The sequence below is a fragment of the Drosophila novamexicana genome, unplaced genomic scaffold (genome assembly GCF_003285875.2).
Source record: "Drosophila novamexicana strain 15010-1031.04,08,12 unplaced genomic scaffold, DnovRS2.1 tig00000008-arrow-pilon, whole genome shotgun sequence".
Lineage (NCBI taxonomy): Eukaryota > Metazoa > Arthropoda > Insecta > Diptera > Drosophilidae > Drosophila > Drosophila novamexicana.
Genome location: NW_020824765.1, coordinates 1,580,028 through 1,606,877, shown reverse-complemented (window position 1 = coordinate 1,606,877; position 26,850 = coordinate 1,580,028). Strand labels below are relative to the sequence as shown.

The 26,850-nt window shown below is 39.6% G+C and overlaps 5 protein-coding genes across 7 annotated transcripts; 3 read left to right on the top strand and 2 right to left on the bottom strand.

The window, feature by feature from the left end:
* Positions 1-892: 892 nt before the first annotated feature.
* Positions 893-13,555, top strand: LOC115764489 (ell-associated factor Eaf). Of its 2 annotated transcripts, none has more exons than XM_030707580.1 (8): positions 893-955; positions 2,048-3,104; positions 3,177-3,269; positions 11,255-11,393; positions 11,471-11,655; positions 11,718-11,805; positions 11,869-12,316; positions 12,374-13,555. In XM_030707580.1, exons 2-8 carry the CDS (start codon positions 2,975-2,977, stop codon positions 12,794-12,796), a joined length of 1,506 nt encoding a protein of 501 aa, XP_030563440.1. In that variant the 5' UTR covers positions 893-955; positions 2,048-2,974; the 3' UTR covers positions 12,797-13,555. The 2 variants fall into 2 exon arrangements, with proteins under 2 accessions (XP_030563440.1, XP_030563447.1); XM_030707587.1 differs by lacking the exon at positions 893-955 and adding an exon at positions 1,229-1,510.
* Positions 13,556-14,004: 449 nt separating this feature from the next.
* LOC115764505 (serine/threonine-protein phosphatase alpha-2 isoform-like) lies at positions 14,005-16,031 on the bottom strand. Of its 2 annotated transcripts, XM_030707608.1 has the most exons (2): positions 15,664-15,745; positions 14,005-15,583 (listed from the first exon to the last, which is right to left on the bottom strand). In XM_030707608.1, the coding sequence occupies exon 2, from the start codon at positions 15,468-15,470 to the stop codon at positions 14,895-14,897; it is 576 nt and encodes a 191-aa protein (XP_030563468.1). In that variant the 5' UTR covers positions 15,471-15,583; positions 15,664-15,745; the 3' UTR covers positions 14,005-14,894. The 2 variants fall into 2 exon arrangements, with proteins under 2 accessions (XP_030563468.1, XP_030563459.1); XM_030707599.1 differs by having other exon boundaries at positions 14,005-16,031.
* Positions 16,032-16,211: 180 nt separating this feature from the next.
* On the top strand, positions 16,212-17,410 carry LOC115764519 (lactoylglutathione lyase). The gene is made up of 5 exons (XM_030707618.1): positions 16,212-16,558; positions 16,633-16,769; positions 16,849-16,935; positions 16,992-17,105; positions 17,171-17,410. Exons 1-5 carry the CDS (start codon positions 16,487-16,489, stop codon positions 17,295-17,297), a joined length of 537 nt encoding a protein of 178 aa, XP_030563478.1. The 5' UTR covers positions 16,212-16,486; the 3' UTR covers positions 17,298-17,410.
* A 468-nt stretch (positions 17,411-17,878) lies between these two features.
* On the top strand, positions 17,879-22,770 carry LOC115759506 (gustatory receptor for sugar taste 43a). The gene is made up of 9 exons (XM_030700451.1): positions 17,879-18,032; positions 18,097-18,151; positions 20,597-20,729; positions 20,786-20,948; positions 21,009-21,152; positions 21,874-22,011; positions 22,072-22,150; positions 22,207-22,558; positions 22,708-22,770. Exons 1-9 carry the CDS (start codon positions 17,879-17,881, stop codon positions 22,768-22,770), a joined length of 1,281 nt encoding a protein of 426 aa, XP_030556311.1.
* LOC115759496 (putative pre-mRNA-splicing factor ATP-dependent RNA helicase PRP1) lies at positions 22,722-26,471 on the bottom strand. The gene is made up of 8 exons (XM_030700439.1): positions 26,351-26,471; positions 26,186-26,279; positions 25,399-26,107; positions 24,862-25,335; positions 24,536-24,799; positions 23,647-23,769; positions 23,223-23,576; positions 22,722-23,162 (listed from the first exon to the last, which is right to left on the bottom strand). The coding sequence occupies exons 1-8, from the start codon at positions 26,401-26,403 to the stop codon at positions 23,035-23,037; spliced, it is 2,199 nt and encodes a 732-aa protein (XP_030556299.1). The 5' UTR covers positions 26,404-26,471; the 3' UTR covers positions 22,722-23,034.
* Positions 26,472-26,850: the final 379 nt, after the last annotated feature.

Genomic DNA, 26,850 nt, shown 5'->3' with positions numbered 1-26,850 from the left:
AGTATTCACAGCATACTCTAAGCACTGAGTACGGTAAAGGTATCAATTTCACTTTATCAAATGGTAACAATCGCAGTGCCTGAGATTAAAATAATAATCGAAAAGGATAAGAAAGACGAAAGAAAGCAAAGAAATGCGTTCAAGCAAACTGTCGGCGACGTCGGCCAATCTTAAAGTGCAGATCAATGGCAGAGCAGACGGCAGCAGCAGACATCGCTCAACATAATTAACGCCATATAAAAAGAACGCGCTCGGATTGGCAACAGCATCCGCATTCCGCATTCGGGTCCAAACAGTAGCTATGCCAAGGTAGCTGATGCGGCGCCTGTAGGATTTGTCCAAATGTTAATGATGATCCCTACAGTTCACATTCAAACGGAGAGGGTAGTTGTCAGTCACCGTGTGTGTGTGTGTGAGAGAGAGAGAGTGTGTGTGTGTGTGTGTGTGTGTGTGTGCGCGTCGCCGTCGTTTGTTTTTGTATTTAATCATTGCACTGGTGCTAATCCTGAGGGCGGCATGTTGTTTGTTTTGGTTTTAGGCAGATTTGCCAAATACTGATGAGATTTTAATTAGGGCACGCATATGACATTTATTCGAATATGTTTCAAAACGGGTAATCCAAATCATTAGTTATACTAAAAGCAAGAAGTTTTGAAGCTTTACGCATCGAGTATTCAACCTTCTTATTTTTAAATTATGCACTTAAACATAATAAATATTAACGTCATTTTACTTTCATAAATGCAGCAAACCTTCAATTGCACATCTTTTTCTCAGTCTGGCAGCCCTGACGTACAGTGTTGCAAAGTGCTGAAGTTCAAATTATTAACCATCACTTGCTGGTTTTCAGTATTTTTTGTATATTTATTTTCCCAAAATTGTGGATTTTTTTTGCTTTCCATAAGCGGCCGCAGTCTTAGTCTTTAACAAGTCGTTCGTGGGTCGTGTAAATAATGTAAGAATATTTAGCAGTTTTGTAAGAGCAAAAAAACCCTAAAATACAAGTGGCAAAAATTTGATTTAGAAACATGTTTACATGCGACAAATTAAATTGCTCAGCAAAGAGCTATGATGTCGACAAAGGCAAAAGCAGCAGCAGAATGCACACCAACACACAGATACGCGTACATATAGCCATACATATGCATATGTATATTTTCCGTCTACGTTTCAATTTGATTTTCGGAAATTTCACCTTCGCTTTGCTGTTTTCGGCTATTTCAAACTTGTTTTTCAGCTGTGTCTGTTTCATAGTCTCATTTTTTTTTCATTTACCTTTGCCAGCCGCTCACTTTTTTCGTTTGCTTACGTATTACGTGTATTAGTGTGCGTGCGTTTCACGAAATTATCACTAATTTGCACTAAAATGGGTTGTAAAGTGGCATAATTTGATGCGTATTCAAGTACGTACATACATGCACACATGTATGTATATTCGTTCGCATAAGACTTGCTTTGTGAGATCAGCTGTAATTTACATAAAGAAATTGGCAACGCTTACACGGCACGTGTAAGTGTATATTTTACTTATGTATGCGTGTGCATATGCATGTGCTGGTTCTGTGTGTTTGTGCGTGTTATCGCAAAAGTGCTGCGCTCGTACATACAAACATATTGTATGCATTGAGAGCAAATTTGCCATACATACCAACGTTCATATGTATTTATGGAATGTTTATTTGCATTTGCATTTAATTGTGTTATATCGATAAAGAAAGCACACTTGCGACAATGTGTACCATGAAGGGGACCAATCGTGGGCTCTTTGCAATTGATAAATATTAGTGGAATGCGCTTACGATTTACATAAATAATGCGTAGTTGTTGCGAAATGTGTGTCAATATGTGAGACAACGACGCGTCAAACCAGCAGGTGCAGCTGGCCAGTGTTGTAAAACGAGACGAATACATATGCTATGCTTGTATTTATGTGTTCGCGCGCGTGTGTGCGTGCGTGTGCGTGTGTGTGTGTGAACAGTGCAAACATATGGCAAAACTGACAGAAAAAAAAAAGACTTCAATAATAATTGTTGCATTCTCTTCGCAGCCCCGCAGTTGCCCAACAACAACTGCAACTAAGACTTTAAACCGACTGTAATGATAGGATCAAAGCAAACGTAACTATGCTACTAGCAATTACGCCGAGTCACACGAGATTCCAGCACCAATGCCAAATGTGACAAAGCGAACGCCTGAATGCCGCCCTGAAGGAGTAGCAAACGAAGCAAACAGATATAGAAATCAAATTACAAGTAAATCAAGAAGAGCCGCAACAACAACAACAACAAATTCCAATCAACACTCGCATGCCCGGCCACGAAGCGTCGCACCTAGAAGACAATATAATACAATTTTGATTTACTTTAATTTCGTTTGCATCGATTAAAACGTGTTTGTTTGCGTGCAACACTTTTTCCACCGTGTCCCGGCGTGTGCGAGAAAGTCTTGCAACGTACAAAACAACACGTTGATAAGCACGGCCGCAAAAATTCCCAAATCCGTGGCAACATCCAAACTGCAGCGCCTCAAAGCCAAAGCAGCTGCAAGTCAACACTACGGCGGCAGTTATCGTAAGTCCGGTAACAGCGGCAGCAACGGCAGCGGCGGCGCTGGCAGCGGCGCTGGCAGCGACTTAACTAATTTCACAACAACAGGCGGCTACAACTATCAACGCGGTGGCGCTGCGGAGGAGCGTAGCTTTGCTGCAACAGCGGCGACGTCGGCGTTGGCGTTGGCGTCTACAGCTGCCGACACTATTGGCGACAAGTCACATCACTACAACAACAACAACAACAACAGCACTAGCAACAACAACAACAACAACAATTATCAAAAGTCAAACTACACCAGTGCCAATTATAATAATCAGACCCAAACAAACCACCTGCCTTACCAGCCTACACCATACTCCTCCCACAACAACAACAACAACAGCAGCAACAGCAACAGCTGCAGTGGAAACGGGGGGGGAACGATGATGATGACCAAACAGAAGCCAACGCTTACCGAGCGCCTCAACATTGGCGGGGACGAGGTTCGCGAGCTTAAATTGGGCGCCACATTCAATCCGAAAAATACATCGACCGCATTTCACACAATCAAATGTGAGTTGTACACAAATTCTGTTAATGTTAACGCTCGCTTACGTGTGTTATGCAACCGTCTACGATTTCCAGATGACTTTAAGCCAGCGAGTGTGGATACGAGCCGGATGGCAACTGTGGATGTTGGCTCCAATAATCAAGTTACTGTTACCGTGCCAAATTTAGGTAAGTTTCGAGACAACTCCACACAACCATCTCCAAATAGCAAGGGTATGCGAGTTCAAGTCCTTTAGAGATGCATTAGATGGTAATAGAGTCCGATTTTGGGCACTTGAATTCTAAAACTTATTCGATAAGTGAATAATCGGATGCTGTTATCGCAGTTTAATCGTTAATCGATTTATCGATACCAGTCAATGAAGAATTCCGATTAATTCTAATTTGTTTACTGAATTTCATTATTCTGTCGGAATTCAAAAACATAATAATCGAAAAAGTACCTATCGAGTGCTTCAACAAATTGATTAAATAAGAACAACCTTCAAACAATAAAGTTAATTGTTGTTAACTTACAAATTACTCGACGCTTTGTGAGTTATTTTGCTTGCATACATATTTTGCAATGCATTTTGCTGTAATTTTAATTAATACAAATGCTAATTATCAATTGCATTCCGCAGAGGAGTAAAATGTTATGAATCCATGTCTATTTATCGATCAATTTGACTTAATGGAATATCGATTAATGCAATTTCGATAGAATTATTCCCATTATTAGAGATGATATTGATATCATTAGAATAGTGGGAAAATATACTGGCAAATTCGAAATATATGCATGAATCTCTCTCCGGAAAGTCACAGACTTATCCAATTAGCATTCTATTAAGGCGGCACGTGTTATTTTCAACTGAATCAACTCGGTCGAATTTCTTGGCAACCCGTCAGCAGAGGAAGCAGAACATGTTTAAGTGAAAGCCAGTTTGATGAATCGCCAAAAAACGTTCAGGAGCAGAATTAAACAGGAAAAGCATTTAATTAATTGCCACGATGAAGACACGCAATCAAATCAAAAACCAGCGCAAGCTGCCTTTTAGTATTCAAATCAAATTACATACTAAGTATGCTAATAAACCGAACTTGTTCCCCGAATGCTGACCAGCTGCGGCATTGCGTTTATCGACTGCGTGCACATTAACCCCAAGCACAGCTGATCGACCCGTTCACTCATTATCACAAGCTCGGAACACTTCGCATTCCAAATGAGTCACAGCTGTGCAGCTAGCCTAATAATTGGAGCCACACTCGGTAAATTCCTGCGCATTTCACGTAATGCTGCAAGTGAAATAAACGTGGAACGGCAAAAGAGAGTTCCCAAACTCTAAATACATGTATGTATCCATGCACTTTGGCTCGACTTGCCTCTCCCTCCCCCTCTCTCTCACTCTCTCGTCGTCTGCCCGCTGATGACATAATTTTTTGCGGCCAAACACGAACAGCACACAAATTAATAGTTTGCCTTATGCATTACTTGCTTTGAAACGACAACAAACATACAAAACTGAGAATGCGACGGCTGAGCTCAGCTAAAAGATATCCATTACCATAAACTCGATAGGTATTATTTGATCTTAACAATGTTAAAGTATTATTTGCTTAACATGTTTATGCTGGGATCTGATGGGAATGGAGTGCGAGTGAAAGGAGAGAATCAATATGCCAGTTTTTGGTTATACAAATATCGGTTTCTGAGTTCGATATCTTCGGGGATATCAGATTTGATGAATATGCAAAAAGGGAATTGTCAATCTATAAATACCTTAGAGATGCATTAACATAATACCCGTTCGACCCAGTTTTATTAGTACAGGGTATAACGACAGCCAAGTCGAAACTAAATTACATCAAGTCAGGCAAAATGCAACGAAGCGTTCAGGTTTTTATTTAGCTATGCTCTTTGTGTCCAGACAGGCGCAGTTGTTATTATTTTTATTATTATTTTTTTGTGTTTTTACCCTTTTACAACTAACTCGGTTTAGGCAACGCTGCGTTGATTGCCATGGCTTAGCTCAAGACCTGAGTCTGGCTTTGATGATTCAACGACAATTGACAGTCGGTCAAGTGTACTAAGTTGACAAACAAAATTCAAATGGGTTTCTATTTTGATGCTGCACTTAAACCTATTCATCTATCACGCATGCGACATTTAAAGTTTTCTTTAGTGGCATGATTAATAATTCTAGATCTGGAGTTTCCTTATTTTCCAAGTAGACTTCTAATAACCTCCTCTGATTATCATATAGAACGTATTATAGCCGTGCCTAAAGCTGCTACTGCAAAACTCTAGAACTGTCAAATGTAGATTTCCTAAAACCACAGATTAAAAGTTCCCCCACAGTTTTATAGCAACTGTCCACATATTCCAAAATATTGGAGTGCCTATTTGGTTTTGCAGCGTTGCAGATTTGCTCGACCAACAGAGTGGAACAGTCCTTGGCTTCTACTTTGCACACTCAGCTGTTATTTGTTTGCATTTTGATTGCTTTTAATTGCTTCTATACTCATATAATTGCTTATTTCTCAAATTAAGCAAGAATCTTTAAAGATACTCCCTTGAAAATGCAGACAATACGAACTAGTTGCACATTTTAATGTGTTATGAATCTTGCTCAGGTTAACAAAACATCTGTTGCTGTTATTTTAGCACCAGAAAATTCCACAATAAACAACTATTAATTGTGGGCTTAAAAACTAAGCCAAGCCACTATATATTTTGTTTTTATTACTGCAAAATTCCTAACTCTTTTTAACTTTATTGCAACCAAACAAAATTGTGTAAAGTTGTGGCAACGCTGCGTCGACCAGCTGGCAACGTTTAAGCACAGAGTTGCCATCAGCATATGGGACACTTAAATAATATGCAATTATTTAATCGCCTAATTTAACTGCAAACATTTAAAGTTGTTTCTTTCAACCCAAGAATTTACAAATTACCAAGTTACAGCTGTTTCTATATTCAAGTCTAGTTGTTCTTCTGCTCAGCTGCTTCAGCTAACATGAATCTTGCAGTAAATGTTAAATTTAGCATGTACCTAGCAAAACGGGAATACATTCACTAAAAATGTTAAGCACACATTTACGTAAGAGACGTGTGTGTCTTTTAATAATGTTTATTTTTATGCAAATATGTGTATTAAATTAATTGAAAGAGAAATGAAATCTGTGTCGATCTGCATACTCTACCCCCAAAGAGCCGGCCACACGTCCACATACCACCTGACGGCCAGGCCAGGCACTGTCGCCGCTCTGTTTAGAATTTACATATTTTTTATTTAAAAGACATACATATACTATGTGTGAATGCATAAACGTTTCTTCCAAGAATTTATGTCTTTGTTTCATTTTATTTCCGTGCTCTCGAAAATTTCCTTTATGATGTACTTTAACCCAATTTCACTCTCAACAGGCGCTGGCTATTTTAAAGCTTTGTAGGCGCACGTGCCTTATATACCTGTTTATCGGATTGCCAATTTAATAAAGTTCCTCATTTTTAATATGGATATTACAAGAGAAGTGTTTGTTAGTCGAGTTGAAGTTTCTAAGGCACACAAATTGTTGTTAGACAAGCTCAAAATGACTAATCGCTAGACCGTGACACAAATGCATGTATAATAAATAGTTGACAATATTAAAATTCATTAATTATTTGAGATTAAGAACAGTTTCGAGGCTATAATTTGCGAGCACGTGCCAAACCAGACTGAACGGCAAAGAATTATTTAATATTCAATATGGCAATATGGCACAAAAGACAGTAAGAGTTTTCTATAGTCGGGGCTGCCCGACTAGACGATACCCTAACTTTCTGCTTCCAACACCTTATACAGACAAACTATGTTGTTACCTATTTATGCAAATCTCACAGCTTATAAGATCTTTGAGTTACTAAATTTGACATCGCTTAAAAAATCAATTTGAACGTTAGTCGATATTGAAATGCTATTGTCTTTTATATATCAGAATATTCCATAGCACAATAGGATCTATTTAGGTAAATTTCATCAAGACCAGTTAAAAAACACAGAAGTTATTAAGTAAAGCACACAAGAATTTCTGTGCACATGTGCACACAGACATTCATATGCTCTACTTTTGTTAAAATTCTTTATAACGATGTTCCGCTATTTAATTCAGTTTGTTTTCGCTTAAAGTAAATCCTTGGTATGGCAGTGGAGTCTGAGGCGTTGGAAATTGGTTTGAGCATTTGATTTAGGTTGCAAGTTCGACTCCGCAAGAGGGAAATTAATTTTTTTTATAATCTTTTTTTATCCACGCTAAGGCAAGGCAGCGCGTAGTCCGAGCTGCATTTACAGTTGGTAGAAGTAGCTGTAGGGTATCCGCTAGGCGGGCACTCCTGACTGTTTCTTGTTTCTTTCGAATACTTTAATACTTGATGTTATAATTTGCATACTTAACTTCTAATCAGATGTAGTTAGTTTCGAATTATGTACAGTCTGATTTATATTTATCGCATTGCGGTAATGCTTTATTTATTTTGACTTTCTTAGATACAGTTGTAACAATAAGTGTGTGTGTGTGAGCACTGCCTCTTCTTCATATTTTCCCTTAAGTTAAACGGATTAAACTGTTAGGAGCGCAACTAACTTTCTGCTATAAGCTATGGCAATAAAACGGACAATTGGAAAAAAAAAAAGCTATAGCTGGACTCCAAGTAAACCTCCGCCCTTGCCAATGCACTTTCGTTGCGGTTCAACTATTTTTATAAGTACGTTTGCCTCTGTGTGTGTGTCTGTGTAAGTGTGCGTGAGTGTGCTTGCTTCGTTATGTTTATGTATACGCTTGTCCATCAGAAATATTCGCTAAGTAGCGACGTCAACAGTAACGGAAGTTTTGCATATTCACCTCATATTCTGTGCATGTTAAGAGTGGGTAAAAAGGGGGTATACTGATTTTGTGCAACCCCAAATACTTAAAATAGTTAAGGTTTTCAAGAATGAGTGTTTGTTTTGATGTAGATAAGTGTACTTGGATCGAATAATAGTCACGGCAGTTGGAAACAGCGTACAAGGTATCTGGCAGTCAGTTAACCTGGACTAGATCAATCTTACTTGCCTTATTTCTTTCTGTTTGGCGCTTTTGGCACGTCGCTCAGTGTAAGCGCTCTGCATTTTATTGTGGAATTTTCCATAGTTGTTTCTGTCTTGTGTGCTTATACATATATATACCTACATATTAACATGGGTATGCATGTATGGATGTGTGCGTGTCTATATAAAGAGAAGAAAACTAACGGTAGTCTTCGTTTTCGACCAGCTGTTCTGCGATTGCACTTCCCAGAGCGTTATCTTCCCCACACGTGTGGGGAGTGCATATGTGTGGGGAGTACATATGTACATATGTGTGGGTGATTGGGTATGTGATATGTTTCGTGGGAACGCGCTCTCTTTCTTTCCCACGAACAGCTGCCACGCACATAAGGCTCTGTGCTTTTGTGGAACATACGAGCATGTGCGATAAGCACTTGAATTGAGCAAGTTCATTATCAATTGCATAGAAAAAGGAGAGAATACTTTACGTGACCTTAGGCTCGTATAACCTGCAACGAACTTCTTACAAAAATCAATATTTATCGATATTAAGATAATGGAGAAGGACGTCCTGATCGAGAACATATATACATATGTACATATATGCCTTTTGAGAACATGCAAATATACCCTGTTAAATACGTGTGCACAATTTGAGTCTTGCGACTCTCTGCTTATCTTTATTATCTCTTGACACACTCACTTAATTACGCCCACACAACGCGAAGGGGGCCTGACATCAAGCTTATACTAGTGTTAGGTGCACTGTCAATGCTTACCTTTCAACTTACACAGCTGAGCACGTAGCTAAGTACACACATTAAAGCTATTTACTTTGTGGCAAAACAAATTCCAAAAGCACAACCGGATTTCGATATACGATTTCATTGAGTGTTGTTGTTGTTGCTGTTGTTGTTGTTGTTGTTGTTGTCTGCTCTGTTTTTGTTTGAGCTTCTGTTGTTGTTGTTGTTGCCTGGCACACGCTTTCATTTTATTTGCTTTTTGACTTGTGCACTGTAGTTGTAGTTGTAGTTGTAGTTGTAGTTGTAGTTGTAGTTGTAGTTGTAGTTGTAGTTGTAGTTGTAGTTGTTGTCGCTTGGCTGAGTTTTGGCAGTCACTGCACCGTGCATTCAAACTGTAGTGAGAGCCGAGCAACAACAACGCGATTATTCAACAGGCGAAAGGCAAAAAAGAGAAGAGAAAAAATGATTAACCACCAAGCAGCAAGCCGAACAAATAAACAATTACAACGACACAGAGTTCATGTCAAATAAATAAACAAAATAAATCGCGAAAAACTACAATTGCAGGCACGCAAGTAACCTTGGTTTTGATACCCTTGCGGAAGGTATTATAATTTTGTCACGCAATTGAAGACAGCGCTGACCCCATGAACAAATAACCTTGATCCCAGCTGATATGTCCGTCCGACTGTCTTTAACAGATCTAAAAATAAAATACAATTTATAAGCTAACAAACCAAGAAAGGCAATCTCTATATATATGTATACACGCAAGGGTATTTAATCTTCGTCATTCGAAGAAGCGTTTGTCTACTTTGCCCGTGGACGTCAACGCCATGTGTATGTGTGTGCGTATCTGCATATACAAATGCACACAGACATGAGTACAGTGTACACACACACACACACATTTGCACAGCACACATTTAAACGTTATTCGTGTGCTGTATTTACATTTATTTATTTAATTGTTCTGCAAATCATTATTTCTTTTTTATTAATTTTGATTGTTCTTATATTAGTTAAATATCACACATTGCGCATGTTATTAATAATAACACAGCATTGGATTTTAAAATAATTGTTTGTGGTTTGAATTAAACTCTACGAATAGTGAAAGATGCCACACTAGGCGATACCCTGTACTCAACTCCGAGCTGCCGTTTCATATATTCTAAAGAATTCTTGAACTACTTTAATTTAGTATTACAATTTTAATATTTATTTTAAAATGCAAGAGCTTTACATAATTTATCTGTTTTAGTTTCAGTAAAACTTTTGTTTTTGTCATATTATTTCATGACGAATAATTCATGAATGCATGCAAATTATAAGAACATATTTATTATCTAACCAAAAAATTGCATTTACTATGTAGAAAGCTAAGCAAAATATTGATATACTTAATTTTGGCTTACTTTAAACTTCATTTTTTAACCAAAGTTCGCTTTATTAATTGCAATTTCTCGCAGCGTAGATGCCAACTATTTTGAACAACTTTATCTATGGCATAAGAAAGATTCTTCGTATTAAAGTGCTTCTTTTTTTATTATTGATATTGATAAATTTGTCTTTGTCTTTGTGTTTCTCTCTCTCTCTCTCTTTCTTATCTAATACGTGTTTCTTATCGTTGAAAGCATTTAGCTCTCATCTTCATACAAGAATTAAAAACTATTTTTCTGAGTCCAACTGAAGTTGTCGATTATTTGTGCAGCCGCCAAAACACACTTCTAGGCTTATCCATTTTCATTGAATACAGGGTATATCAAAATGTATATAATCAAAGTTTCTCCCATTTCGATTACTGCTTGGGGCATTTGGCTTAACGGATTGGGTTAAGCACCGAAGTTTCTTGAAAAGAAATTAATTTTTAAGTGACTGTTCAAATTTTTTCTTAGACTCTGAAGAGTTGTTAATGTTACTTTTTGTGCGATTCGGTCTCTGGATATCATTTAATATGGCACATATGCCGCTGTACAAATTCCAGAGTACATAAAGCACATACATTTGTGTATGTATGTGTATGTGTGTATGTCGATATTGTATTACACTTAATATTGTATTTAAGGCATCGTGTTAATATCCGCCGTAAATTTACATTCACTTTTGAAGCAAATGTGACTTGCAGCACTCTTAATTTGGCTCTGAACTCGTTTGTACAGCAAAAAAAAAAAGATAAACAAACGACAAAGTTGAACAAAACTTCGTTATTCGAGAGAGAGGGTATACACATGTGCCTTAAATATGAGATAGGAAGCTATATTTAGGATTTTTGAGGATATTTGCTGAGTCAGTCACTCGCCAGAGAATCAATAATTTGCATTTTGACTAAACATATTTCTTAAAATATTCTTTACAGAAAGTTCCGGTGTGCCTCAAACAGTTTATAAGGGTAATCACAAAAAATATACAAAAGAATGCCTAATCATTTTCGACAAGGAAACGGGTGCTATCACGTTAGAAAGGCTAAACCACAATATACAAGTGAAGAAGACAAGGTCAGTGGTAGTTGAACAACACTTGATGGCATTTGCACGCTGCCCAACACTAACACAATATTACACACAACTTACAGAAGCGAAGTGACAAACAAGCCAAGCTTGATGTCTGCTACAAATGCACCCATGTCTAGCGCTAATGGTGCTCCCGTTTCGTCCTCGGCGGCAGCTGGAACAGGATCTGCGGGAAAATTGGAAAACAGCACCATGCGCATTTCATCCAAAACGAAAGTGTCCACGGGCAGTCGCCGGAACAACATAAGTAAGTAAACTATCTAAAGCGTCTGATTACAGCAGCTAATCATTTATCGAATGGTCTTTCAGTTGATTTTAAGCCACGTAATTCGCCCATGCAGCAGAGCTCACCATCACGTCCAGTGGCCTCGCACAGGAGTCCGCAATCAGCGCCGGCGTAGGTTTTCCATTTTCTAACCCTGGTGTATAGATCTATATTGTTTTTTTCTATTTTATCTAGTTGGCATGCCAACAATGCCCAACAGACATTGCCTAGCATCCCTATGATAATGGACGACGATGACTTTGGCCTCAGTGCTGCCTTACACAATGGCAATCAAGCGAATATCTCGGGCTCTTCCACAGGCTCCTCAGCCGGCCAGCCGGACTATGCGTCAGCGCACACAGGAAAGCAAAGGCAGGCGACGCCGCAAGGTCACGCCAAACGTCAGCAACTGATTCAACGCTCCAGTCCTCCCATGCAGCAGCATCAGCAGCAGTATCAAAATTATGGCCGAGGCAGCAACAACTACGCACAGCAACAACAGCAGCAGCAGCAGCAGCTTCAGCAACGCGCATCCTTTAGCCATAGCAATCATAGCAACAGCATGCCCATGGATATGGATTCGCCCACACATAATGAGCAAACCGCACAGTCTATGGCGCAGGCGGCCGCCGCGCTGGAACAGGTTTGTCCCCTCAATTATTGTAAACGAACATTTCTAATCTTATGATTTAATTTGCAGCAAATTGGTGGCGAACTGAGCGCATCCAGCTCAAGTTCGGAGTCTGATTCCAGCGACAGCGATAGTGGTAGTGATTCTGATGATAGCACCGAGGATGATCGTCCCAATCATCATCCAAATCAGCAGCTGCCGCCAGCGCAGCAAACACAACATCATCATATGCAGCATCAGCAGCAACAACACATGCATCAACTGCCCAATCTGGAACTTGGTTCTGTATCGCCGGCCTACAACAGTCATCATCATCATCAGCAGCAGCAACAGTCGCTACAGCAGTCGCATCATCATCAACATCAGCAGCAGCAGCAGCAGCAGCAACATCAGCAGTCCGGCATTTATGCATCAAACGGTGGCTTTCCCAATGACTTGCTACAAAACGATCTGCAATTGTCATCAAATTCTTCCGATGATGATGACGATTAGCCGTTTTTAATTGTAAACCATTTAGTTGTAATCTATATGCCTTCTTTTGAGTACTTTAAAACCAATCAAGAAACGACCATACAGAAATAGCATACAACAAAAGGAAGAAAACTATAGCAAAAACACTATTAATTATTGATATTCATTCTCTCCGCGTTTTTAAGTTGAAATTATTGAATGGTGAATTTAATTGCTAGTGAAATTTTTATAAATAAATTCTTAGTTCTATGATTACGCATACCTACATATAATATACTAAATAATTTTTAACATAATTTGTACAATTTCCAAATGTGCTGGAGAACATTGAATGCAAAAAAGAAATGAGAAGAAAGTAACGAAACACGAAACACAATTGTAATTGTAATGCTAAACGTACGTTTGCCAATAATTCAATGTACATTAATTTTAAAATTAAATCAAAGGTTATGTGAAATTTGTTGGCAGTCCTGAAGAGTGCGCGCAATGTTTATAGATTTACAAACAAACAGACGACAACAAAAATTATTTAGTTTCTAATAGAACCACATAAATATATAAATATATATACAAACACACACACACACACACACATATTATATATATATACACGTGTAATTGTTAAGTGAGAAGAACGATAACAAAAAATGACCACAGCGGATTTTTGCCATTAATTACGCATTTTAGTCTAAGCGATTTTCAGCTAACATTTAGATATAAAAAACTTTTTGACAAACAAACAAAACACCAAAAGAGACGGACAACAAAAATATATATACTTATATAAAAAAGAAACAAAAAAAAAAAAACAAAAAAACATGAAAAAACAACGCATGCTTATAAAAATTGTACATTCGTTTATGATTTGTATTTTATTTTTGTTCTTTGCTTCGCTCGTTTTAGTCAAGTTAATTTAATATATGCGATTTCTTTTGTCATTGTTACGCAATAAAAAATTGTATGTTTAATTTTCAGTAATGTTGTTAGCCGATATTACAAGTATTTAATATTTAATTGCTAGCGCCTTCTTATTAGTTCACGTTAACTATTGTGCGGTATGAAGACATCTATGTTCTTAGCTCATGTTTTATTTGAATTTATTTGTAATTTTTTAATTAATTTGTAATAACTATTATTATGATTTTTGTTATGTGCTTGCAATAATTTAAAGCAAAGAAACGATGTGGAAAAATAAATATGCATTGAAAGAACGATCATCTTACTTATTGTTTCATGTTCCCAACCTATGTACATTATACTGCAGATTTATTAAGCAGCAGCCACTTTATGAATGCAATGTTTTTTAGAATTTTGTGGTGCAATAATACTCATAATTCGACTCCTTCCAATAGAGAAATGCACTAAAAAAAAACACAATCAAGTCCACATACAAGTTTTTGTTAGGATTTATACTTAATAATAGCATTTAATTTGCCAATCACGAAATATTGAAATGCATTTGTAAAAAACCATCCAGAAGAAAAACGACCAACAGCCGAAACGTCTACACGAAGAGAATAATACAATTTATTTTTTTAAAACGAAAATATAAAATATAATGTGTAATGTATGTAAAGTATGTTGATTGATTTCCAATCCATAGATATTTCATTTGGAAATTATTTTTATGACACCAAAAACTGAACGACAACAAAACGATTCTGATAATCATAAGCACAAGCCTAGAACTAATTATAATTACTTATATACACGAGAGGGAAATACTATTACAATGAAAATCAAGCAAGTAGTTTAATTGATAAGCAAATGTACGCTATATATACTTATTATAACTATATACACACACATATATCCATACCGTATACACACAAACCATGCGATTATGATAACGATACAGATACCGAACTACTCGGAGCAGAGTATCAGTTGACTTAGTTTTAGAGAAGCAACAACAAATCAATACAATGACAAAAGCAACGTTATGTAAATAGTTAAGAGCAGAAACCATTCACACAGAGAACATGCCCTTGAAAATGCCTTTACCATGTAAATAGATGAGGATTCGGAAGTGAGTTACGCAGCTTGGATGCCGATTACAATTAAATAAAGTGAACGAATTATATCATATAATTGACGCTGGTTAACTTGTATTGATATGTTAGATTTTTTTTTTGGTACGCTTCTCAAAGGCATTCTCATCTGAGAGCTTCTGGACGGCAGTTGAGGCCCGTGCTTGCGGCTTTAGGATTACAAATCGACAAACTAACGAGTTGTCCACAGTCAAGACCGCGCCAGCGTTGTCGAACGTATTGCAATAATTGGGCGCCGAGAAGACAGTGACCAGTTTGCGTCCGGCAAAGAACTCGTAACCATCCTCGACCACCTGATGGGCTCGCACTATCAAGTTGAAGCCGTGCGATGTCAGAAATGAGTCAACGATGCTGGAGCCAAAGGTGACGCTTACTCCGCGATCGTTTACTCCCCAGCTTTTGGTGTTTTTATCGGGATCCGACCAGAGAAGGTCGCACAACAAGCCAGACCCCGGTACTTCAGTTGGTCGAGGCAGCGCGCGTATGGCCTCCAGATCCTCGAGTTCCGGACTGAGTCCGCCGTGACAGCAAAACAGCTTGTTCTCCACAATAGCCGCCACTGGCATGCAGTTGTAACAGTCGACAAAGGTGCGCCATAGCTTAATGCTGTAGCGTCGCTTGCACTCATCAAAGAAGCCGTACATACGATTCACGTCCGAGGACTCGTGATTGCCGCGCAGCAGAAAAAATGTATACGGATATTGCAGTTTGTAGGCGAGCAGCAATGTCAGGGTCTCTATTGATTGGTGACCACGATCTACATAGTCGCCAAGGAAGAGATAATTAGCAAGGGGTGGAAAGCCGCAGTTTTTGAATATGCGTAATAAATCTTCATACTGTCCGTGTATGTCGCCGCAAATATTTATGGGCGCATTCAGCTCCAATAGCATTGGTTGATTCAGAAATAGGCCTTGAGCTGCCATACACAAGCTTGTTAGGGTGCTCTCGGAGAACGTAACGCCGGACAGGGGTGATTTGTTGGTCGACAACTTCTCTATGATATCCCTTATATCTAACGAGCTTAATTTGGTACTCCTTGGCCAGCTCGTATTAGTATAAGACATATTTCTTTTTCACTACTTGAATTTGGTTTTGAAACGGTTTGTTGTTAAAGCTTGTCTAAAAACGTTTCTCAACACTAGTTGTGGTGCATTTAATCAAAAACAGTCGAGCACACACTGCCTATCGATGTATATAATGTGTTATCGATGAAATAAAAAAAGCTCGCCGCTTGCTTTGTGTGGCAGAATATTGTTGATATTTGTGTTTATAAAACCTTGCAAATTACTTCCAGCTGCCAAGCAGGTTAATTGTGAGCTGGACGCCATTAATTACATTTAAATTATAAATCAAGATAACATATGTAGGGTATCGTTGAATTTAAATTTAACGGCACTGATACACGATAAATTCGAAATTAACAGCTTGTTATTCAACACAGATATTTGATCAAATTGAAAAAGAAAGTTTTATCCAGATGTGTAGACTGAAAAAATGTGCAAGCCCTTAAATATTCTAGAAATATACGCTGCGACCAGCTGATCGAACAGCTGTTCAATGGAAAACAGCTGAGCGCAACTTTGCCAAGCAACGCGTGTTTTTTGCAATAAATTGAACTTTTGGCAATCCGACAGGTATCAACCGGTAGGTTTCGAAAAAAATGGGTGATGTTACGGGTCTGAGCAATGCAGAAGCCGACGAGCTGTGCAAAAAACCCAATGCTGCAACCAAGGTGAGTTCATTGTAATAATCGTAGGCATATTCGTGAGTGAGAATAAAAACAAAAATGGGAAACCATTTCGACAGGACTTTCTGTTCCAACAAACCATGTACCGCATCAAGGATCCACGCAAATCGCTGCCTTTTTATACGGGTGTTCTGGGCATGACCCTGCTGGTGAAATTGGACTTTCCGGAGGCTAAGTTTACCCTGTACTTCATGGGGTAAGTTCAAGTGGCAGCAACAAACATATGGCAATTAATAATCAATAATTAACACGGATTTGTTGAAACATTCTCACAGCTATGAAAACCCCGCCGATGTACCCAAAGATCCCAAAGAGCGACGAAGCTGGGCAATGAGCCGCAAGGCCACCATTGAATTGACGCAGTGAGTGCTCTTAAGTCGCTTGATTGATTTGATTGATTCATTGAGCTTAATTGCAGCAACTGGGGCACTGAATACGATCCGGATCAAAGCTATCACACGGGCAACAGCGAGCCTCGCGGCTATGGCCACATTGGGCTGATGGTACCCGATGTCTATGCTGCCTGCAAACGGTTGGTCCACATCTCGCAGCTCTCACGTGTATATATATATAAAACCCACCATTTCTTCCATATAGCTTCCAGGAGCAGGGCGTGGAGTTCGTTAAGAAGCCCGACGATGGCCGCATGAAGGGCCTGGCTTTCATCAAGGACCCGGATGGCTACTGGATTGAGATTTTCAATGCCAATACCGTGCCGAACTAGAGTAGAGCCATATTCAGTCTTAATTTCTTTTGCGCATTTGTTTTTTAACCCAATTTTTAGACACTTGTTTATTCTTGTTTTTTTGTAAAGGCATTGCAGTTGAATTTCGCAGTAAATGTTTGTACTAAAATCACAAGCCGTATTTTCGAATGGCGTGACAATTGTCGATAGCATCCCACACTGTCTACGGACCCAACTTTTTCATTCATAAACTCGATGCCGCGGCCTCGGACCAGCTGTCAGCGAATAATTGGCTGCTATGTCCTTAATTGATTGACATCGCGGACTCTAATTATTATTTACAGCAGCTATACGGTTCGTACGGACAGGCAGACAGAACTATAGTAAACAACTTCTTCATATGTGCCATTTGCGGTGCAGGCTGGCCTTATGGTGTTCACTTAGGCTGTCTGGACTAATAATAGTCAAACACGGGAGCGCATTATTTGTTCAGTGTCAAATGCGCATTAAAAAAAAAAAAGAAAAGGAAAGCACACATTTTGCAGTTGGGTTATTTCCTGTTTCGGGGGCCAGGAACTCAGTACCTGTCGAGAGCTTGAAGGAACCGTTTGCGAAAAACCATGGAAATTTCTGAGCCTAGCGTTGGCATATTCTATGTCAGTAGGATTCTGGCCCTAGCGCCATATTCAGCCAAAAGGAATTCCAAAGGACAACTGGATATCCGTCGTAGTTGGATATTTTCCATTTACTCCGTTTGCTTGTGTGTGATCATGGGTAAGTTAAGATGCTGAGATGCTATCGATCGAAAGGAGCTCACATAATAATTTCCTCGAGTTAGTTTTCTTGACCTATCGCGGACTTTTGTTCGATGCAAACTCGAAAATACCAGTTCGGTAAGTTAAATTTGCCTATCAAAATCTATGTTGTCGGAAAAGTAAATTACGAGTCATCTATTTTGCCATATATTTTTATAATATTTTCTTAAGTTTGCAAGCTTCTTTACATAGTATTATTTGTTATTGTCCTGTTCTCGAATATTTGGATTTGTCCTCTGTTCTCAGAGCCTGCAGCCTCGTCTAGAGCTGCTGGGCTTCCACATTTGCTGGATCAGCTGCTGGCAGCGCCTCTCGCACAACTCGGCCAATGGGCCTGAAGGTGGGGCGTGGCAGATAGGGGGGCCTCTCGTGCCCGGCCAGAGCCATTGCGCAGATCGAGAGCAGTAGCAAAATAATTGTGAACTTCATTTTCCTTTGATTGACAATGCTTGATTGATGCTGTTCGATTGACTGGCGGCAGCTTTTATAGCGACGCTTCGGCCCGCCTCAGCTACGCGATTTTCCGGTACTTTTTGTGGTGCGTTTGGGGCTTTACATATCGGTCGCCGTTTCGAGACAAGGAAATATGTGACCTGGCTAACTAATTGACTTATTTTGTTCACTTCGTATGATAAGTCCAGGTCTTATCAGTACAAAGCTGAGTTCACTCAAATATAGGGGAACTCTTTTCGATTGCCCACAAAACATTTAAAAATTGACATATATTTTTACCTTAAGCATTGTAAGCATATTTCCTGAGCCCGTTGAAAATGTGCTTAAAATATTAAGCTGGTCTTTTGCAAATATAAATACAATATAATATATAATATCAAATATTTTTGATCAGCATCAACAGCCGAGTTGGTTACAGGGTATCTCCTAGTCAAGTACTCCCGACTAGAGCGCTTTTACGTGTTCGTTTAAGCTTGGTTCTGTTTTTTCATTTCAAATATGATATAAAGGTTTATAGATCTTATTAAAACTTCATAAGTAGAATGCCAAATTTAATCAAAATGTTTTTTAGTCGTTTTAAATAAGATAGTATAATTTAGTTTTTTTAGAGCCTGCTTAAATTGAAATTTTTAATCGATTTCAGGGATTTCAGGCTATTTTTGTTTAAGACCGGGACTTGTGACACATTTGGGCTTATAGTATAGGCAATGATCTGTAAGAAAATTCGCATTCCTGCAGTCGTCACTCAGATCAGACTTGTCGATAAGTCCCGTAGTTCATTAATAAGTATAGATTATGCGAGGCTTGTTCCTACGAAAAATCACCGCCTAAGTAAATCCCCAACTGAATGCAAGCGACAAAGCTTGGCTATAAAAAGCGCTGCAATCGAATCGAACAGCATCAATCAAGCATTGCCAATCAAAGGAAAATGAAGCTCACAATTATTTTGCTCCTCCTCTCGATCTGCGCAATGGCTCTGGCCGGGCACGAGAGGCCCCCCTATCTGCCACGCCCCACCTTTAGGCCCATTGGCCGAGTTGTGCGAGAGGCGCTGCCAGCAGCTGATCCAGCAAATGTGGAAGCCCAACAGCCTTAAATGAGGATGCAGCATCTAGAGGATCGAGCTGATTAATCTCAAGACATATTTATATTGTCATGTTGTTTCTAAACTCAAATAATAAATAAATGTTTTTTGGATTGTAATTAACTAAGCAATTAAAAGTGCTCTAGTCGGGAGTAACTGGGCTACTTTTGCAAACATTCTAGCTTTATCTATACATAAGCATACGGGCCTTACAAAGAAGGACTTATCACGATTTAAGCCTTTTAAGCACGCACAGGACATAAGTACCAAGGTCCTGCTCAGCACGACACGTTAAAAAATGATCAAATTTGAAATTTTTCGCTTCTTTCCAAAATTGAAGAATGGGAATGTCGGGATCTGACTTCCATCATATTTTTCTAACTCAATATCTTATAACTTTCTACTTCAACTATCTAAATTTAACGGATTTCTGTCGGATTACTCGTGCAATCTATGTTTAAGACTTAAAGCTGATTTGATATTCCCTCCTATTAATAATATCGATAAATCGACAACTTACCTCGGAGATTATAAGAGCTGGAGAGAGCCTGTTAGGTTGATTCTTTAAAACAGAACTCATATTTATGTTTGATCCCTTGGGCTTTGGTATTTACACACTTTTATATGTCAAACATAAGCCTTGAAATTTGTATAAAGATCCGGCTGAAAACACCGGAGTTATATAAGAATGTATTCCCCGTAAAATGTGAAGCTTGCGACGTACATTTGGGTTTCTTTGTATCCATGCCTGGAAATGTATCTTTAAGTTGTTTAGAGCACTTGTAGTTTTTTTTTTTAATAAAAATTTCATAAATATGTTCACATAATCATCTTTATGTTGCTTAACGTTCCGCCAAGCCCTGTTATATGTTTATATGTCGATTGCATTTAAAGTTGAATGTTCGAACAAATGTGTTGCTTAATTCAACCATCTGAATGAATCTAAATTTGAATAAAATCCAACAAATCGAAAGCGCATCTTTCAGAATGAAATCGGCGACCTCGAAAGTGGTAACCGCCTCGGATGTGTCGGTTGTGGTGATGGCCATCGTAGCGGGTGTTTACTGTGGCGTGTTTGGCTTGCGTGCCACCCAGGAGCTGAACACACGACTAGAAAGGGTAAACCCAAACGCAGCATGGTCAAAGAAATGCCCATCAACCCAATTCCTTTGCAGATCGACAGCACGCTTAGTCCATACAACAATTTCAAGAGGGATCGCTGGCGTGCCTACGGCATGGCCAGCATTTCGCTTGTGGTCATTGGCATACTGCTCGGCCTGGACGTGCAGACGTGGGTGCGCATGGCCCAGAAAATGAACATCAACAAATCTGATACTGGTGGGTAATGCAATTGTAACTGATTTCTTGATCTCAAGCTATACAAATTCCATTTGCCAGAGCTCAACATACAGTGGTACATACCCTTCTACAGCCTCTATTTCATATTGACCGGACTGCACATTAATTTCGCCAACACAGCTTACGGCCTGGGCAGACGCTATGGACGCCTCAATCTGATGCTCCGAACAAGTTATCTGGGTGGTAAGCTTATCTGTATAAAAGGGTTTCATCTTATTGACGAATTAACGGAGTTAATGATCGACAGATCAACGTAGTTGATTGCGAGGTTTTCGAAAATTCCGCTTGCAAATGTGAGAAATTGGTGGAAAACGGTTCCATTCCAAAAGTTTCAAACTCATTTAAAAACAATCGTTGTGAGAATTAAGCTGAAGTGTATTACACTTTTTTGATAATCCAGCTCTACTTTCTGTGAAGTTAGACCCTTGAATATTGAAATAAATAATCGGGGGTATACTCCTCTATAAAAAAAAGTGATAGGATTCCACGACTAGGCCTGCTGAGGGAAATCTTTAACGATTCATCCAATACCTTTGTAGATTTTATGTTGGTCCGATGTTAACAAGATTTGGTTCATATAGATAGAGCACAGCGGAACTAATAATCCCGATACTTGCCCAAATATCTCTAAAAGTAGGTTGTTTTACTAGAACTTAACATCCGACTCATCGATTTGATGAGATTTTGCTTATATGTTGGGAGCATTGTAATACTGATAATTGCCGAGCTTTGTCCAGATATCATTATCTTTTTGGACGATCATTCCAATAGCAGCTATATGGCGACAGAAATACCCCTATCCACTATATATATATATACCTTAAAGCCGTGCAAAGCCGGGATATTTTCACTCTAAGTAGAATTGATACTGATAAAATATTCACATCAACCTGCATATTTTCAGAAAACAAGTATCCCAATACACCCAATCTGGTAAAGGTAAGTGCTGTTAAGGCGATTAGCTTCAAACCGATGATGCCCATGGCCTTGCACGCCAGCTTAACCAAGTTGAATCCCGAGTCGTTACCCAATGAAGCTGCGGGTATGAAATCACTAACAACTATCAATTATATAGCCTAAGATCTTTGTACTCTTTCTCTAGTTAAAAGCAAGAGTCAACTTATTAGATCCATGGCCGACAATCACGAGTCGTTGGGCAAATGCGTGCGTCTGCTCTCCAGGTGAATATTCCCCATATCGAAATAGGGCTATAGTTATATTCGCATATCCATTGCAGCTCCTATGGAATGGCTGTGCTGTTCATACTCGTCTCCTGTTTGCTTCACTTGGTTGCAACTGCGTACTTTCTTTTCTTGGAAATGTTCAATAAACAGGACAACGCCTATGTGTGGGTACAAATGCTATGGATCATTTTTCACTTTTTGCGCCTGCTAATGGTCGTGGAGCCTTGTCACCTCGCAGCCCGCGAGTCACGCAAAACCATTCAAATTGTTTGCGAAATTGAGCGCAAAGTCTATGAGCCCGTTTTGGCCGCAGAGACAAAAAAGTTTTGGCAGCAGCTGCTTGTCGTCGATGCGGAATTCTCTGCCAGCGGACTGTGCCGGGTCAATCGCACCATCCTGACATCGGTGAGTTCCTCTTTGATGCTTACTTAAAAGTATTTGTCTTATTTTAAATAAATTTAGCAATTGGCAGTTAAATTAAGCATGAAAATGATTAAATATTTAAATGATGACATCAAAATATTAATTTTACAATATAAAATTCTCCATTACAGTTTGCCTCAGCTATAGCTACTTATTTGGTTATACTATTTCAATTTCAAAAGACGAACGGTTGAAGCTTGCCGAGATTATTCGATGGAGCGTGTATTATTAGGTATACAAAAGGTTGCTTTTATTAACACTAAACGGAATTCTTAGCTGTGTTTAAGTTTGTAATTACGTTAGCAAACAATAAAAGAAAACGTGTTTTTTTGTGATTATTCCAAACCCAATTGAATTGAACAATTAAGCAAATTAATCTTCATGCCTACTTAAACGCACATTATAATTAGACTTCATAATATTGTTTAAACTAGTTTATTAAAAAGTCGATATTCTGCTCAGAAACCCTTCTGATACTGCTTGGTTTCCATGCGCTGCTGAAGCAGCTCCAGCTGACGCTTGGCCTCGCACTGTGGAAAGTTGTTCAGATCATAGTACTGGGGCGCCAGACTGAGCAACCATTCAGCTGGAATGCAAAAGTGTATTAATAGATTATGAGAATCTGGGTATTACTGCTGTTACTCACGCTTCACATCTGTCACAGTGCGTATGTAGTTCTTGGTGGTCAACACAAACTCATTGTAGATGACCCAGTCGGGCTTGTGGTCCAGACACGTTGAAGGATGCAGCTGCACGTTCTGGTTATCCTTGATAGTCAGATAGTGTCCAATCCGCTCCAGATGCGCAACCTGCATAAAGAAGCCCTGTACGAGGGCCTTGCGTATATTGACATAGTAGTCCTTAGAGGTGAACTCTGTGCTGGTGCGCTTCAAGCTGAAGCGATCCATGATACGCGCTAGCTGCTGTCGCACATTGTCGGCGCTCTTCAGCGACCGGAAGTTGATAAAGTTCTCGTAGCACCAGTTCGGATCTTCGCTGCCTATTGAAAAACAGAAGACAAGCCAAATTTATATCAAACAAGAAGCAACAAAGACCGAGGGCGTACTTACTCTGTTTGAAGGCGTGGTAGACGTTCAGCAACGTTAGATGATCCCCGTCGATATGAGCGAAGCGCATCTTGGCCTCGTCGGCCACCTTCTTTGCCTCATTGGGTCGCACGAAACATTGTGGCACTTTGGTTGATGTTTGATGTTTGAATTGGTTTTTTTTCGATTAAGCGCAAATTCAAAACATTGTTTTTTTTTTTACATAAACAAATAGATTGTGCTTACATTTTTGTCAGCTAGGCAATCTAGAGGTTTGATTCAAAGATTGATTGCATTTGTGAGTTGCATGTGCGTTCAAAGCCAGCGGCAGTTACAACAAGATAAATTATTAGGACGAGTGCCGCGTCACACATTTAAAGCAAATGTGCGCATCGGGCGCAACGCACGTGCAACTTTGCTTCAGTGTTGAATGCAAAGAACAAATAAATTGATAAACTTTTTTCTTTGCACATAGAATTATACATAAGGGTGCAGTCAATGTGCGTTCAAGTTGTCGTCGGTTGGGGCTTAAGTGGTAAATGCACAATTACATTAGCTTCAAGTGGCACATTCATATATGAATGCGATTCAACTTATGTCAACGTGCCAGTTTAAGATAATGTTTTTGTGATATGAGAGAGAGAGAAACCCACACAAAGCTAGCACTAACTACTTTTCAATTTAAGGGACAACCCACTCGAAACTGAAGCCTGCGCTACGCCGTAGAGAGCAAAATGTTATTGAATTCCACTTCGTGTTAACATTCTACCATAAAATTTGAAATAAGTTAAGCAAGGTCCAATGTGATTGGCTTGTGGCTCAGAAAGTGGAATAGACTAACATTTGCTAATTTCTACACCTCATTAAATTCAACTGAATCACGCTTGGAGTTTTTGTGTAGTTTGTGCCTCACCCGACAGCATAGCCGTAATTGAGAGTATCTCATTGGAACAATTGTGTTGGCAACTGGCTATCAGCATCTTGGCCAATTGTGGGTCCAGTGGAAACTCGGACATGACAGCACCCAGGTCTGTCAGATTACCATCATCGTCGAGGGCGGCCAAGTAGTTAAGCAACTCTAAGGCACGCATGAGCGTCTCGGGAGCTGGCGGGTCCATAAAGTCAAAGTGCACCAAGTCATCGATGCCCAGTTTCTTGAGCTGCAGCACCACAGTACCTATTTTAATGTTCAAATACAATTGAATAATGTAAATAATATATAAGCAAAATATGACTTACCCAAATTAGATCGCAAAATCTCGGGGTATGTGTTGTCCTGCATTTCGTTTTTAAACGCCTTTTCCGTGTAGAGGCGGAAACATTTGCCTGGACGTGTGCGGCCTGCACGACCCGCACGCTGTTGTGCCGAAGCCTTTGATATCGGCGAGACGAGCAAACTCTCGACACGTATGCGTGGGTTGTAGACCTTCTGCTTGGCGAAGCCAGGATCAATGACAAATACAACGCCATCAATAGTAAGAGAAGTTTCGGCAATGTTTGTAGACACCACAACCTTGCGACCAATGGCACCGTTCGCATTTGGTGGCGGCGCCGCCTCAAAAATGCGCTGCTGCAGATTCGGTGGCAGCGTCGAGTACAGAGGTATGCACTTGAGCTCGCCAATTTCGGAGCCTAGATTGTCAATTTCGCGCTTTATGCGCTTGCATGCCTCCTCGATTTCTTCCTGGCCTGTGAGGAACATAAGGATGTCGCCTGTTCACGCAACCAATATAGATTAGTGTCAACCAGAAGATAGGGTATTGGCTTTATACGTACCTTCAATTTCCTCGCACATATGAATCTGAATGACCGTGCGTATTGCTGCCTCCAAATAGTCTCTCTCGGGCTCAGGGGTATAGAAAATCTCTACGGGATGTGTCCGACCGGGCACGTTCATGAGCGGCGCATTGTCAAAGTACTGCTGGAATTTGCCTGCATCAAGAGTGGCTGACATGACCACTAATTTGAGATCATTACGCTGGCGAATAACCTCTTTTAGTACGCCCATCAGTATATCGGTAGCCAGCGTGCGTTCGTGCGCCTCATCAAGCAGTATAACCTGATATTGATCCAGCATGGGATCCGACATAGCTTCACGCAACAGCATACCATCTGTCATATACTTAAGCAGCGTTTGCGGCGAAGAGCAATCCTCAAAACGGATGGAGTAGCCGACTTCCTCGCCCAAATTAACGTCCATTTCTTCGGAAACGCGCTGAGCCACAGACATGGCAGCCACACGACGCGGCTGTGTGCAGGAGACACCCTTGCGTCCTTTGGAGACCGCAAAATCCACGCACCATTGAGGTATCTGTGTTGTTTTGCCAGAGCCCGTCTCGCCCACCAAGACAATGCACTGGTGCTGACTGAGCAGACGCATAAAGTCCGCCTGATACTCAAAAACCGGCAGTGTGATGCGCTTTTTGTACAAGTTTTGATAGCGCGCTGAGTAAGGCTTTCTTGTGAAGGGATTGATTGTCGGCGGCTACCAAAATGAAATATGCAATATAAGAGCCGGTGTTAAGAGTGCTTACACGTGTAATATGGCTTTAGAAGTATTTACCTGCTTGCTGGGCACAAAGCCACCCAAAATTTGGGCGACCGTGCCGGCCGCAGAAGCTGCCGCTGCTGATGCCGATGTAGAAGCCTCTAATTCTCTGCGAATGACACACGGCGTTGAACTAAAACATGTGCGATGGATAAAATTGGTCTTCAGGCATATACTCACTTCTTTGCCTTGCTGGAGTACGTTTCACCCACTTCAATACGTCGTTTCGACATCTTTCCGTTTTGTTAAATTCACAACAATTAGCGAAAAACTTTTGCACAAAAAAACACGCGCTGAAAAGCAACGTGAAAAGCGATAAATAAAACGAGGGATGACAAAAAGTATCGTAAGTCGACCAATATACACTACTAATCGATATATCGACGTACCGATATTTCTCCAAGTTACAAATAGTAAGTTGTTTCCCTCTGCAAAATAATGATAATGATGACTGTTGATAGAATAGTTAATTCCTAAGAATTGAATCCATTCGCTTATGTTATTTTTACATTAACCTAATCTATATATAAGCCCCTCTATATATATAATAAAATGGTTACATGAAACTTTTCTGTTTACCGTCCTCAAACTTAATTTGCAGTCTTTAATTTGAGAAATGTACTAAAAAATAGTTGAACTGGGAAAAGTGGGGGAATTCATTCATTAACTATAAATAAACT